General features: G+C 41.2%; 3 protein-coding genes across 4 annotated transcripts; 2 read left to right on the forward strand and 1 right to left on the reverse strand.

Moving 5' to 3' along the window:
- Positions 1-5,064: 5,064 nt before the first annotated feature.
- LOC6561310 lies at positions 5,065-7,471 on the reverse strand. The gene is made up of 2 exons (XM_001986812.3): positions 7,147-7,471; positions 5,065-6,151 (listed from the first exon to the last, which is right to left on the reverse strand). The coding sequence occupies exons 1-2, from the start codon at positions 7,148-7,150 to the stop codon at positions 5,298-5,300; spliced, it is 858 nt and encodes a 285-aa protein (XP_001986848.2). The 5' UTR covers positions 7,151-7,471; the 3' UTR covers positions 5,065-5,297.
- Positions 7,472-9,429: 1,958 nt separating this feature from the next.
- On the forward strand, positions 9,430-10,995 carry LOC6561311. 2 transcript variants are annotated; one of them, XM_032734717.2, is made up of 3 exons: positions 9,430-9,497; positions 9,740-9,772; positions 10,021-10,995. In XM_032734717.2, the coding sequence occupies exons 1-3, from the start codon at positions 9,494-9,496 to the stop codon at positions 10,878-10,880; spliced, it is 897 nt and encodes a 298-aa protein (XP_032590608.1). In that variant the 5' UTR covers positions 9,430-9,493; the 3' UTR covers positions 10,881-10,995. The 2 variants fall into 2 exon arrangements, with proteins under 2 accessions (XP_032590608.1, XP_001986849.1); XM_001986813.3 differs by lacking the exon at positions 9,740-9,772 and having other exon boundaries at positions 9,433-9,497.
- On the forward strand, positions 9,433-13,543 carry LOC6560108 (lipoma-preferred partner). Its single transcript, XM_032734716.2, has 2 exons — positions 9,433-9,497; positions 11,826-13,543. Exon 2 carries the CDS (start codon positions 11,907-11,909, stop codon positions 13,248-13,250), a length of 1,344 nt encoding a protein of 447 aa, XP_032590607.2. The 5' UTR covers positions 9,433-9,497; positions 11,826-11,906; the 3' UTR covers positions 13,251-13,543.
- The last annotated feature ends 2,373 nt before the right edge of the window (positions 13,544-15,916 follow it).

Raw genomic sequence — 15,916 nt, forward strand, 5'->3', positions numbered from 1 at the left:
GTTAATAATAATACGAATAATAATAACAAGAATAATTATAATAACAACACAATATCAAATCTATAATGGTATGACTTATTATATTTATATTTATATTCGACGTAGAACAAACAATCAATAATGTATAGGTTAAAAATCATTCTTAAAAGCAGTAGTATAGATATATTTTAATAAATTATAGGGCCCCCTTTCATAATTGCTTGCCTAAGCCACTGCGCTGCTAGTGTTCGCATGCCCGTGTTGAAATATTTTCGAAGCAAGCTGCGCACATAATGACCCCCTCGTCAGGCACCAACCATGTCCCGTCTATGTCCAATGCCCCGTCCCGGCCTCAGCCAGTGCTGGCTGGCTGGCTAGCTGGCGTCTCTTGCTGCTGTTGCCTCGGCCGCTATTTTTATGTACAAAATACATGGCACATAAATTGTTTCAGGCCGGCAGAAGCAGAAGCAGAATCACAAGCAGAGCCAGCGCCACAGAGCCAAAGCCGGAGCCGAGACCGTTCAGATTCTGATTGTGATTCTGTTCCTGTAGCACACCAATACAGATGAGAGACAGAGTATGAGAATGAGAATGAGTATGAGAAAACAGGGTTGAATGCAGTTCTGTACGCTGTGTGCCTGCTTGCACATGGACATGGCGTTTGTTTTTCGGTCTCTGTTTTTCGGCTGCTGCTGCTGCCGTTGCTGCTGCTGATGGGAAGAAAAGAGTATTTTTTGTTCAATTCTTTTTCTACGCCTGTTTCCGCTTGCATGTTGTTGTAGTTGTTGCTGTTGTTTTTGTTGTCTGCTGCAGTTTCGAGTGCCTGCTGCTTCTGTTGTTGTTGTTATTGTTGTTGCCTGATTCACACATCCCTAATTGAATTATCACGCATAAGCGACAGCCAAATTCAGATGAGAGATGTGAATGAGATGAGTTCAAGCCTGAAGCTGTTTTAGGTGCCAACTGAAGCAGATCGAACAGTCTCCCCCTGACCCACTCCGCAACCCCCCCTCGTCATATTCATATTTGTGTTATTTTTAGACACTGATTTTTACAATAAAAACTAATTAGAGTACTGAGTGCGAGTGGCTGAGTTGTTAGAGATGGGAGCGTGTCGTGACAATGAAAACTCGTGCGTGTTCTGTTCTGCAGGGGCTGTAAATGTAGTTTGAAAACTAAAAACAATTACAGAAAATAACATTATTTTCAATGCATTGAAAACACTTCTTTTTATCTCTTTCGAAAATAGCATTTTAGAGCAAAATATAAGAAATATTGAATAAAATTGTACTTATTTTTAATAAAAATATGACTTATAAATTGTGAATATTAAAATCATTAAAATATTCGTGTGACATTTCTACCTTTTCATTCAGCCTAATGGTAAAGCTAATGAATTTAAGTCATTAGCATTTAGTGAAACTACTCCAAAGTATTTCGAAAAATAAGAGCAAAGAAAAAGTCACGCGCTCATCCCTAACAGAGGTGTGCGGTTTTGAGTGGGCTTCAGCCCTAGAGCACGGGACAACCGGCTACCGTTAGAGACGGCGACAGCAACGGCAACGGCGACGCCTTAGTCACAACCGTAACCCAAATGCGGCTCAACTACACTGCGAAATACCCTATATAGCAGAATATGTACATAAGAATGTATGGCTTATGTAAAACTCGAGAAAGGTTTTCGGTGTTGGTTTTATGTACTTCACGCCCATGCCCGTTTGCCGTTGCCGTTGCCTTTGCTGCTTGCTGCGAACGAGGGTTAATCAATGCTTTGTGCGCTGTTCGTCGTTCCTTTTGTTGTTGTTGTTGTTGTAGCATTTCCATTTTTATGTACAATTTTTCATATTGCGCTGTGCGTTGTGGCTTCGTTTTACAACTAGCATTTCTTTTTGCATTTCCATTTCACAGCATTCGCGCGCGCATGTTGTGTGTGTGTGTGCGTGAGTGTGTGTGTGTGTGCGGTTTTGTGTTATCGCTGTTGCAGTTGAAGCATCTGATGAGACACGTTTCAAAGTGAAGCCCTGAGCACAACCCTGCTGTACCTTGTACTCTGTACCCACACTACTCCATCCCTAAGCCAGGGCTTTGCTATGCCCAGCAATTTAGTCTTTGGGCAATCGCCGTTAGCAAGGCAACAACAAACCCTCCACACTTTACTCACTCTATCATACACTCCCTCACCCACTAACTCACTCTCTCACACACACACACAGTGGCACTCGAAACCGAATCGTGTGCGTTTATTGTTCCATTCTTTTTCGCTTCTTGTCGCCACTAATTGTAACTGCAAATGCACACACACACACACACACGCATACACTGTGTATATAAATGTTTGGTATATAGGGCTGCCTTTGTAGATAGCATCCATCCATTCATTCGTAGCAGCATTCGCTGTTTGTTAAATAAATGCGCCCTCTTCTCTTCTTCTTCACTTCACTTAACATCACTTTTGCTGTGAGTTTTCTCTTGGTTTGCCTGCCTTCATATTCGTCTGCCTGCGTTCAACGCACTTCCTTCTCCACGTTTTACGTCTGTCTGTTTGTCTGTATGCCTGTCAGAATGTGTGTGTGTATATATATGTGTGTGTGTGTGCTTGTATCTAGCTACACAGCGACAGCCCCACAGGCCAAATTTTGTCATTCGCTTCATTCCTTCGCTGCTGCTGCTGCTCCTGCTGCTGTAGAAGAAACTGATATTCGAAAGCTGTTGTTGTTGCTGCTGCTGCTGCTGTTGTCTGTTACCGTTGCTCTGGGCAAGAATTTCGAGCATTTCTCGAAAGTTATTTGAGGGATGGCGCGCTCGGCGTTTTCTGTCTGTGTTTTCTGTGTTCTGTGTTCCATGTGCGCGTCTGGGAAGCTTCAATGGATGGGATGGCCTCTGATAGCATCTGAGTTACTTTTTAATACATTTCAGCTAAATGGATATTGAGACTGATAAGCGAAGAAGCGTAGACTCCGGTCTCAACATGTGGAAGGGGCGAGGCAATGGTTAAAGGCCCTGTCTACTTGTGTGTAAACATTTATTAAATGACATTAAATTACAAGAATTTATATTGACATTGAAAAATTGAAACAGCAATCTTATCCTTTATCAAATTCTATACTATGTGTAAGCTTCTCACAATGCAGTTAAATTTCCAAAGCAGCAACATGTTGCCGTCGGCAGCTTTCTTGAAAATATGCCTTATGATGTTAGTCGGTTTCTATCGTAAACTCTAAGCTCTAAATCAGGAGGAATCAGTCGAGTCTTCAGCAGAATGGTATTGACAAGCAATGTGCTTGTACAAAATACAACTAACAACGTTTTCAACGGATGTAACCGACTGTGGAATACTCTGATACCGTTGTATTGCCAGCTGAAAACAGGTTCAAAATAACCACATAAGTAAACTTTCTTCCACTCAGCTAGAAAAACATTTAATATCCCTGAAAAACATGTTTTCAACTCGAAAGTCTTAGTAAGCCTCAACCCGACGAAGGTTCTCGCAAGGTTCTCGGATTTATGTAAGAGCTTTGGACTCAGAAGGGGGCAGGATAGATCCCCCTATAATAATAATAATAACTTCCCTTCAAATTCGCTGAAAAACAAAAATTTATTAAAATATTAAAGAGAAGACGAATATCGAGGAGTTATCAAGGGTTTATTGATTCCTCAGCCTCCTAGTGGGTGTGGCATCCCAATCTTAACACATTGTCTAACACAAAATCTTCTATCTTTGGTATCAGAGTTAAGAAACACTAAACTCTGCTAAGAATCTGCGCGGTGAACATACTTGGATTATTAGATACAAATACTAGATCTTAGTTACTAGATACATCTATGATAAGCTTAGTAACCAATCTGCAACAAGCAATTTCTACGCATGTCAGCGATTATAGTCGTCTTCTAAAGGATTTCCCTCTAAAATTCATTGTATCTTTGGAGACCCATAGAAACCGCGGAACAATTCTGGTGCTTCTGCCCAGCACTTGCCAGGAAACGGTTGGCAATCCTGGAAAGCCATTCTTTAACTAGCTTGACGAGTGTTGGAGAAGTCCAACCTAGATCCCCTATGGCCTATATATATGTAAAATGGCCTGTGTGTGTCAACCGTTTTAAGGTAACCATAATTCAATTCTACTCGGAAGTTGCAGAGCATTTGGAATCTAAGCAACTTCAAGACTGCCTATCTCTTTTTGCTAATTAGCCATCAGATACAAAATAGCGCCAACTATACCAACACAATAGATACAAAATTAACTCAGCGAAGCTCAAAAAGCAGACTCAGTTTCCAGCGAATGGTTGCTGTCAAAGCGACGGCATTTGCGGCATCTGCTGAGAATGTGTTTCATACGAAAACCAGTTTGAAAAGTTGCCCCAACTGCGAACTCCAACTTAAATCGAGTCAAAACCCAAAAAATATGACAATGAAAAGAGAATCGAAACGAAATACTTAATTAACATTTTTTAATTACGATACGCGCAATGCTGTACCAATCCATTTCGAGACTGTGCCACTGAGCACGCCCCAAGAGTGTTGCACCGTCAGGCAACCACCAATCGAAAATGACGCACTTCGTGCTGTGCACCAATCGCTGACGAGGCACGTAAAGCGACCAATGCGTCGCCAGCAGCGTTGACTTGCCGATACGTGTGTAGAGCTCTCGTATTTGATGATGAGACATGGCAACTCTACAACTCTACACAGTGTAGAAAAAGCTCACAAAAGCTTCGAGAAAAAAGCTCCGCGATGCACACGAACAGCAAATGAAATGAAAAGCAAATCAGTTCTTTCCACGTGGAAACGAATAAATAAAAAACATAAATTTTAGCAAATTTAATTTGTTTATTTGTCTTGTATTTTATGTTGAGTGATTGTACAGTTATGCTATGCAGCATAGCTGTAAATGTACAAAATATATGTAATTGTTGGGGAACAGCAGAAGTTTCCAAGTTGATTTCCCGTCGAATTTCAATGCATACTTTTGGGTATATCTTTTGTTAAATCACAAATCAGACATCCCCTGTATAGTAATCGATTGGAAATAATGGTTTAAAAGTTGGGAAAGATAAGTATTCCTATTTTTAATCATTACGTTTGAATTAGAAATTAGAAAAGTCAATTTATTTTTATTTCATATTTCATTTGGCTTAAATTCGAACACCTCCAGTAATGAAATTAGTTAATGAATTAAATAGGAATGTGTCTGACAATTAAGAATATCTTTTGTTATTCAGTTCAATTTTTTTCGTTTTAATAATTGTTTAGTGACTGATGAAATACAAATAATTTAATTGATAGACAAGAAATGTTGTTGTTATCATTGGGAAGCAGTCTAGGAGCGGACGAGCACCTCGTAGCTGTCCAGGCGCACCTCCTGTCCGCCGAAGGGGATGTACAGGCAACGATGCGATTGATGGATCTTGCCGGGCGTAAAGCTGCCATTGTAATGACCACGTCCAATGTACAAGGGTTCGCCGTCGCTGGTACGGCCACAGATGACGGCGCCAGGTGGCACATTGCCATAGGAGTCGGGCACCCAACCATAGCCGTAGCCGGCAAGCAGCTCAAAGTCATACTTGACGTGCTCCTGTCCGCCGTACGGCACATAGGCACATCCCTTGTTGGGTATCACCTTGGCCGGCAGCAGATCACCCTCGTGATAGGCACGGCCCACATAGATGGCATCGCCATCACAATCGTGTCCGGCCAGAATGGTGCCGGGCACAATGTTGCTACCGGAGCTATTCACCCAGGTCTCTGGCTGCACCAGCACCTCGTACGAGTCCAGCCTGTGCTCGGCGCCACCGTACGGTATATAGAGGCAGCCATGCGACGGATGCACCTTGCCGGGCGTCAGACTGCCCTGGAAATAGCCGCGACCAATAAACAGAGCCTCGCCATCGGATGTCTGACCGACGCGAAGGGCATGGGGCGGCACCTCGCCACCGCTGGCCGGTATCCAGCAGTAGTGGTGTCCCGTTAGGATCTCAAAATCATGCTTGTTGATCTCCTCGCCACCCCAGGCGACATACGCCTGATGCTTGTTGGGTATCACCTTGGCGGGCAGCATGTCACCATTGTGAAAGGCCCGACCCACATAAATCGGATCATTGTCCGAATCGTGTCCGCCAATTACGGCAAATGGTGGCATCGCATCGTACGCATTGCGGGCAATCCAGGTGTGATCTGCAAATGGGGATAGCAATTATTGATAACAGTTACCAAAAAAACAGTCAAAAGCCAGAAAAAGCTTTCCCTGCGGTTAGTCTTTCTCTCTCTCTCTATCTCTCTCTCTCTCTCTCTCCTCTCTCTCTCTTTGAGTGAAAGTTGAGTTAGCAACGCGAAATGTTGATTTTATTGAGTCATAAAGTGAAACACTCCTTCGGCTCTTGCAAGCCAGTTGCCTGGCAGCCATTATTGAGTGACGCACGACTTGGTGGCAAGTCTTTGAGTGCTTTTTGTGATTGATTTTCATATACGTATCGAATGAGTTGCACACTCATTCGGATTGAGTTGCACACTCATTCGGATTGAGTACTTTTTGTGGCACACTTCGGCTCAATCGATGAATGAACTCATAAAAATGCTGCTCTTCATTGGATCACAACAGTTGACAACTTGTATTCATTTTTCAATTATATTTAGTGTGAATTGTGTTCGATATATCAATGTGTGTTTGTGTTGAGATCTAAGATAGGGCGAGCAGTTGGGTAGGGCCGTGGCCATGCAGGTGTTTTGGGTGCGTTATCAGGTACAGTTTGAAATCGTGGCATTATTAACACTTCTTATCGGGATCGCCATGAAAGCTAATAAGTTAGCTTTAAGTAGGGTTGGATTGTAACTGTCGCACCGACCGCACCGATCTATTGATATACGACTATGCAGCTTAATATCAAAGACTGTACTTTCAACAAGTTTGTGCTAAAAATATCCTAAGCCTTGTGCACTCGTCTATATAGTTCGCTATCGGTATCAGTATCTGACTTTTTATCAAAACATTTTTACGTTAACTGAATAACACTTTCGATTGATTGGTAAAATTCCATTTTAATTGCAAATCAATTAACAATTCCATTTCTATAACTATTCACTTTGTTTTTAAATGCAATTTTGAATGTATCTTTTGGACTTGTTGCACTGGTATATTCCACAGTTTTGGCCTTTTGCTGGTCCTTGCTTACCCATTTTGTGTGTGTTTTAGTTGGTTATATCTGACGGATGTGGAAACCCGTAACGATCGGTCCGTAGTTTTTATATAGACTGACTGCCTTCGCCGCTTGCAGTTGTATTATAAAGGGGAGACTTTTGCTTATCAACTGATTGTTGACTGTTTTCTGTCGTTAGCCGGCAAATGATAAGATATCGTATCGGAGTCTGCCTCGTTTTTTATTTGGCTTCTTTTTTTTCCAAGTAAATATGTTTGTGGCTGTCTCTCAGTGTTCGCTGTAAGCGACTCAACTGACACTTTGCCGTGGACGACAAATTGTCACACTCTGAGCTGAAATCACTCACGCGGCACAAGTTTTAATGTTTAAATATTGCATTTAGTCAGCCTTACGAAATCAACAATAAACAAATAATTAGCTTTTTATCTATGAATGTACTTTACTCTACTTAACCAGTTGTGTGTGCTTATCTTTGAGCGATTGCATGTTTAAATCTTATCGTGCACTTCTGAAATCCATTTAATCAATAACCTTATGGAAAAAATACATATGTCATATACCAAAAAAAAACAACATGATTTCTAACCGAACCTTGAATCGTTCTTTGAATTCTAACTGAAAAATACTACTCATAAAAATAACTTTACTATTTGCTCACCTTGGTGCATTTTGCTGCCTTTTATTCCGGACGTAATATTTTTGCTACGGATAGAAGCAGAAGTCGTCACTGCACTGCGCGGGTATAATAATTATAATAATTCTAAATTGACATCGCTTAAATACTTCAAACTGCTGGCTGCTGAAACCACAAAAAATCTTTTGTTTCGATTAATCACACAATACGCCGTTGGACAGAATATCGCGGTTTCCAGTTGATAATGATAATAATAACTCCACAGCTGTTTCTGGTTATGTTTTCGTTCTGGGCTTATGACTCAGTCGGAGAGAGAACTTTCATTTAAAGAGCACACGCAACGCCTTCTTTAAATAGCTGCGTGACTTAAAGATAAGTCAAGTTGAACTCAAACTGTCAACAGATAAATTTCATTATAAAGCATTGCTAGTGTTGCTGATCGAGAATATATATATATACTGCATGACGTCGCAGCAGTCTCCTGCATTATGCATCAAAAGATAAAATTATTATTAATAAAAGTTATAATATATATGATATAATATATAACAATTACATTTATTAAATCCTCTGCAAATTTTAAATTGTTCCTGTGGCAGCTATGAGATATATAGACCCGACTACGATGTGTACTGACTGCAGCAAAAAGTCGCATATAGATGCAAAGTTTTCTCTATTTATATTTATCAAAATAGACTTAAAACTAAGAGACTCGGCTGATATTACTGTTCAAGAATATATATATACTGCTTGTCAACAAATATAATGAATAAACTTCACATCAAAATTATAATAACCTCGATAAGGGTATACAAATCGATAATGATCGATCACAATGCGTAATAAAGATAAACAATAAATAACAGCAGCATATCCTTTTGGCATTCAATGACGACAAGCTTCTAACATTTCCAATATTTCAATAAATAAAATATAAATTGCTTAAATCATTTGCCAGCAAAGCTTCCAAATTAACGTTTGCAGTAAAATTGCTTTTTTTTGATATCTTTATGGAGGGTTGTATAATTGTATCAGAAAACACATCCAACTCCAGAAGGTATGTGTATATATTATTTATAATTAAAGTACTGCGACTAAAAATCCCAAAAAAAAAACCTTATCGTTAGTTTATAAATTCTTGGAATAAGTTAAAGAATATTGTTATAAATTATATTGATGTTCAGTAATATATTGTAAGGTTTAAGGTATATTTTACGACTATTTCCTCGTCATATTTCACAATGAATGGAGGCATGGAATGTGTTGTTGTTGTTGTTGGTGGTTGTTGGTTAACTGACAGTCAACATGAGCAACGCACCTGTTGCAAAACCAACGCAAATAGATAAACGAGAAACGATACGAGAAAGTTCCCCCAATTGTATGAGTCATCGCGACTGGAAGAGCTTTTCGAGTGAGACGCACAATATTGGAACTGATAAACCCTTGCCGATAAGGGACACCCGTCAATATCAAATGGAAAAGCTCAAAAGCGATAAAGGCTAAAGCACAAAAACCGAAAAACAGCTGAAGAATCTAGTTTTAAAAACCAGTTCAATTGTCGCTGGAACGCTTAGTGAGTTATCAAGCGTAGAACTTGACGGTTGTCGCCCTGGTATACCCAAGTACCCAAGTGGAAAGAATAATATACAATATCAGTATTATTATATACCATAAATAGAAACATCATAAATTGAACCCAGCGTACGCTTATCAACACAACAGTGAATCATGGGTATGTTATCATATATATATATATATATATGTATATATATATAGCAGATATAAAGCGAAAACATGCGATAAATGCTTAACACCTCCAGAAAAAAAGGATATCATTTAGCATAGTTTTAGTATAGTTCCGTCACACATTAACACCGAGCGTAGCCTGGGCAATCCTGGGTGATCCTCAGCATCAATCTTGTTGTTGCCAATTGGATTGGTGTTGATTACTGTGTTTCTTTGGCACTCTTTTAGGTTCAGTGCAGCCAGGAGCAGTTGTGAGCATTGGTAGGCGAGTGCAAGAAGAAGTGATTTCTCAATTCAACTCAACTCAACTCAAATCGACACTTTTGCAACGCCCCCAAATCGAATTGCGCTTTAAATTCAATTGAGTCAACGACATTTGACAAATGAAACTTTTGCACCGCATTAACAATGCCGTTAACAATGCTATCTTATCGCGCTTGAATATTGCTTATCGGCACAGCCAGCTAATATCCGAAAAAAAACGCTGTTCTCCGCTCCTCTCGTTGCAGAACACACTTGGGTGCACTCGACGCCATATGCCGCACTGCCTCCGTTCGCTGTCGTTGGGGGCCACGATTGCGATGGCTCCCCCATATATGTGGGTCGGTCGTTCCACGAGGGCGAGAATCTGCCCGCCAAGGTTATACCGAGCAAGGGTTGCGCCTATGTCGCCTACGGCGGCACCGAGCACCAGAAGACCCACTACGAGGTGCTAGTCGGCCAGGGCTTTGCCTGGGTCAGCAGCTGCAGCGGTGGTGCACCACCAAATGCTGTGCGCAGCGGCACCACCCGTTCCGGTGAGCCACTCTATGTGGGTCGGGGCAATCACGCCGGTTCGCTGTGCGTCGGCAAGGTGCATCCGTCGCATGGCTGCCTCTACATACCGTTTGGCGGGCAGGAGGTGCGCCTCAACACCTACGAGGTGCTCATCCATCAGCAGCATGATGTGTGGGTCTCCGCCTCGCCCAGCTATACGCCACCCGGTGCCGTTGTTGCCGGCCACGATTCGGATCGCACACCCATCTATGCCGGACGCGCTATGCACGAGGGTGAGATGCTGCCCGCCAAGGTTATACCGAGCAAGGGATGCGCCTATGTCTGCTTTGGCGGCTATGAGTTCCAGAAGCCCACCTACGAAGTGTTGACCGGCCACGGCTATGTCTGGGTGAGACCCCAGCCGCACGGCATTCCACCCAATGCGGTCAGCACGGGTCGCGCCCGCAACGGCGAACCCATCTACTATGGCCGGGGACACCATCATGGCAGCCTGACGCCCGGTCTGATCTCCTCCCGCCAGCGATGCCTCTACATACCCTACGGAGGCCGCGAGATTCGTCTCGATTCCTACGAAGTGCTCTGCCGTCAATAGATCTTCCCTTATGTCCTTGAATTTTTATGTTTTTTTATATCCAGTTTCCTTCTTCCGCTGTTAATGCCATATTCAAATGATTTACAATAAAGGGTTCGACTGCTTCTACAACACATTCCGAACCAGTTTCAGTATCTATATACATATATCTAAGTATAGCTAAGCTTAAGTCTATGAAAATTCCTATTAACTTTATCTTGCTATAAAGACTAAAAACGATTCAAAAAGATTTTGATGTTGAACCTGGAATCAGTTTTGATGATTTTCAAGGGAAATCAAATTCACACATAGCATTCTAAATGGTTAAAAGATTAGGAATACTATTTCAATGTGAATTTTTATTTGCTTTTTATCTAACTATCTTATCTACAAGTCACAAGTGCATATTTATATATATATATATAATCGAATCCATATCTTTGTGTCAACTAATTATCAGAAAATGTATTTTTTCAAACTAATAATTTGTTAATAGAAAATATTATTCTATTAAATTAATCGCTTCCAATTTAAGTTGTCGATGCGTCATAATATATTTACCATACTATATATTATTATTATTAAGCATATTTTAGTATTTTGGCAAATTCTTTAACTAGTTAGAAACACTATAAAAATTGGGGAAAAAGCAGCTGATTTACTACGAAAACAAGATCATTATTAATATAGCATGATGAAATAGCACTTTATCGACATGAAATATGAAGCTATCTTTCTAGACATACATTTATATATATATATATATATATAGATATATGTGGAAATTTGTGATAAAGAGCCGGCATATAGTAAATCAGGCCATAAGCACAATTATGTATGGGGAGCAAAGCAAACAAATACTAAGTAATTTATATGTTTTTTTCTTCAGATTAGATACGTTTTGCTATCGTAAATTTATATTGCGTTGGTATTTTTAAAATTGGCAACTCTTTGGTTTATTTACAGCTTACAAATGGGTGCAGTCCTCGGGCGTATGCATCGCTGCCACAACATGCCGTTGTCGGTGGCAATGATGAGGATGGCGCCATGATATATGTGGGTCGGGCGGAGCACGATGGCAACATGCTCGTCTGCAAGGTGGTGCCCAGCAAGCAGATCGGCTACATTTCGCTGCGCGGCGAAGCGCTGCCCAAGGACAAGTTCGAGATGTTGTGCGGCGAGAATCTGGCATGGAGCAAGTGCTACGATCATGTTATACCCGATACGGCCGTGCTCTGCGGTCGTACTTCGCTGGATCAACCGGTGTACATTGGACGCGGTCACTACGAGGGTCATCTGATCATTGGCAAAATATCGTCGGTGCATCGGGCTCTGTTCATTGCCTATCGCGGTGCTGAGCGTCGTCTGGACTCGTACGAGATACTTGTGGAGGGGGAACGTTCGGTGCCCGGCTGGCAATTGCCGCCACCGCCCATGTCCATGGAGTTGGCGGAAAAGTGCCCGCTAACACCACCGCCACCACCACCGCCGCCAGCAATTGCCCGTAAGCCCTATCCATATCCGCCAGACTTTGATGCGATGCCCTTTCCGCTGAACGACAGGCCGCCACAGTACACGCCCATGCCGATGCCCGGCGCAAGTCCATTTGCAGCAGGAGCACCACCACCACCACCACCAGAGCCAACGATCTTGCCCACATACAAGCGACCACTTGCCGTTCCAGTTGGCATACCACCCAAATCCCATCTGCCGCCAGCCTATACGCCAGCAACGATGGTGCCAGCTGCCACGGTTGGCTTTACACCAGCTCAGGTAGCACCACCTTCTGCTTCCTTTGTTATGCCGGCAGAGACTTATAAGCCACCGCTGGATCCCTATGCGCCCAGCTGTTCCTCCTACACGCCGGCCGAGTGTGCACCATCCTACAGCGGTCCATCCACCCATGGAGCCAGCACCGACTATGATCTGTGGATGGGTGCCAGTCCCGGTTATACGCCACCCGATGCCGTCTTCGGTGGTCACGACAGCGATATGGCGCCGCTGCTCGTCTGTCGCGCCTTCTACGCTGGATCGCATATTCCGGGCAAGGCGGCACCCAGTCATGGTTGCGCCTACATCGCACAAGCCGGACGCGAGCTGGTCGAGTCACGCTACGAGGTGCTCATCGGGCAGTCCAAGTACCACTGGGTGCCTGGCTGCGAGGGCAGCATCGCTGCCGGCGCCGTCGAGGCGGGACGTGCCAGCAATGGAGAGCCGTTGTTTGTTGGACGTGGACACTATTGTGGCAGTCTGACGCCCGGCAAGATTCAGCAGTCGCATCGCTGCCTGCAAATACCATTTGGGGGGCAGGAGGTGCGCATCAGCAGCTATGAGATCCTTGTGCGCAGTGACCTTTATCATCGCCATCAGGCCATCAATTTGAGCTACTAAATCCAAGCCAACTTTGGACAAGAAAACAAAGTTGGTTTTTTGAAAAAGAAAATATTCATAAGAAACTCAATCAAAAAAAAAAATGGAAAAACATTCCCAAAAAGTATCTATTACCTTACATATCTGACTAATATCTGACTTTGATAATGGTAAAAAAAATACTTGGAAAATTGATATAAACCATTTATTCAACAGCTATCAAGTTGTAAATATTTTTAACAGTTTTACTTTTTCGTTTTACTTTTACTTATCAAGCATATCAAGCATAAAATGCTCAAAATTAAAAAAAAAAAACAAACACAATTTTATTTGTAAAATGAACAAAATGCAAAAAAAAAATAAAATATTTTATCTTATTTTTAAAACTGTCAAAATTCGAATTGGCAACACTGAAACGAAAACATATCCGCACATTATATTCCTGAGCAGCTAACTCCAATCGGAGATTTGTTAATTGATGTTATCTAATATATCTGTTTATCTGTATTATCTAATAAAATATATGTTTACTTATTTCTGCGTTTAGTGGCAATGCACAACTTTGAACACGTTTCGCGTAATTCTTGGTATTCTTAAGTGACGATGCTGTAAAAATACTTACTTCCTACATTCGACTCATAAAGTTAACAATATGCGAACTTAGCCTCGTTTTAGCTGGGAGTTTACTGACCCATTGTCCGGGCTTGGGGCTTTTGCGCAAAGAATTGTCAACTCAGTAATGACTTCCCTTCTCTTTTGCCTTAACACACTGACTTGGTTGGCGTTAAGATCATCAAGTTTTGCTGCCTGGTTTTGCCAGTCAACTTGTATAAAACTATGTCATCTCAAAAGCCCCATTTTATGGTATGTATTTCATCTCAATTATCAAAGCTCACGCGTGCCTTTTAAAAATATTACCTAAAATGATTCAATTAAAATCTAAGCAAACGAAAACAAAACCAGCCCCATTATTGCCTTGCCAATGTAAAATAGATTATTATTCAGATTGAAAGTCACGTTTATATTCAAGGCAATCGGACTGAATAATGTTGTATCTAGTATTGTTTATATATTTTACTAGACTGAATATTATTATTATTTGTGGCTGATATTCTATTCGAAGCGTTGCGAATACAGTTCACCACCAAAAGCGACTGATTCCCGCTAAATGCAAGTAGCCAAAACGGAGAGACTATAGAATGTCTCGATCTTGAGGAGCTTAGCATTACGGTTCCTAAATATACCGAAATGGAGAGAGTGCTGCTCCACAGACAGATGGTAAGCATTGCATCTGGAGCATCTTGAGAATCTGAAGAGCAAATTGGAGATATAAAAATTTTGAAAAAGCTCTCTTTGTTAGCGGATTTTTACCATGACAAGGTTACAACTATAAACTATAAATAATATTTACTTATTTACCATTGACAATTTTGAATTATCCACTTTTAGTTTGTAATTATTTTCATTTCATTGAAAATTTCGAGTTGTCTGCTTTTAGTATATGATCGATTAGCGATCATTAGAAATCTACTCCTTACTCTATTTGAATATATACAAACTTTCACGTGTATAGACAATATTTTTTTGAACTGAAAAAGTGAATATTGATTTGCTTGCCAGGTCGTCTCAGGTAAGTCGTATCAGTGACGACAGTGCGAGAGTGATTCCCAAGTATTTTTAGAGCCTGTGTTGGAGTATAAATATCGGGGCTTTTACTCAATTGTAGTTCAGTTCTGTATAAATTGTGGTCGACTAAACTATAAACGAAAGGTTTCATTATTCCATCACGAGCCAGTTGGTAAGCGTTGCCAATCTATACGATGCGGTATTAGCCATTATAGCGTTGAGGGACTGCCATTCATAAATGAGCTGAGAGCAGAGAACTTTACTCAATATCTGTATGTATCTGCGCAATTTTTGATAGTCTAGGCTTGTTGATAATATTGGCGTTTGCTCTTGATTTAGCGTTTATTATTATACTACTCCTCCATTAAAATAAGGCACCGCCAACCGATAAGATTGTTATAAACACCAACCTGCACAGTTGTCACGATTGTAATAATTTGATTATGGATTTACACAAAGTGATGAAATTAACGGCTGCCTAATAACATTATTAATTTAATTAAAATGTTGTGAAATATCGTGAAATATCGGAAATGTGCTTGCTGAATATAAACACAAACCGTGTAGTGCTGTGTTAGTGCAGAGGTATATAAAATATATATATTTCTCTCATTATCGTCGCCAATCGCAAATGTTCCATTTGCACTCGAGTCAGTTTTCAGGGAACTGCTAACTGCTTTTAAATAAAATTCACGTTTGTAGTAGCCAAGTCCTAAAACATGACGTATCACATTACATGCCTAACTTGCTCTAAACAAATTATAAATTACCAAGATCAGCTAGATCTGTCTCAGCAATTGAATGCATGAGTATTACCCAGTTTTTCGCAGGAATTCATTCACTGCTCACTGGGTTATTCCCATTAGTTGCATCAGGTACTTTCTCTTCATGTGCGTAAACAGTTTATGGGAAATATCATGGACGTAAAACTGGAAATAAGCGCTAAGAACTCGGCTCAGACATGCTACTAGTTCGTCTGGGCCCAAACTAGTTTCCATGCCCTGCAGCAGTGTGGAGTGTAGATAAGAATATACATTGATGATTACTGCATGTAAATATTA

The sequence above is a fragment of the Drosophila grimshawi genome, unplaced genomic scaffold (genome assembly GCF_018153295.1).
Source record: "Drosophila grimshawi isolate 15287-2541.00 unplaced genomic scaffold, ASM1815329v1 contig_1369, whole genome shotgun sequence".
Classification (NCBI taxonomy): Eukaryota; Metazoa; Arthropoda; class Insecta; order Diptera; family Drosophilidae; genus Drosophila; species Drosophila grimshawi.

Excerpts from the sequence above, each read along its gene's own strand:
- LOC6561311 (XM_032734717.2), top strand. Across the intron at positions 9,773-10,020 it reads AGGAGCAGTTGTGAGCATTG|AACACACTTGGGTGCACTCG; the intron begins GTAGGCGAGTGC and ends CTCTCGTTGCAG.
- LOC6560108 (XM_032734716.2), top strand. The coding sequence starts at position 11,907 with ATGATATATGTGGGTCGGGCGGAGCACGATGGCAACATGCTCGTCTGC.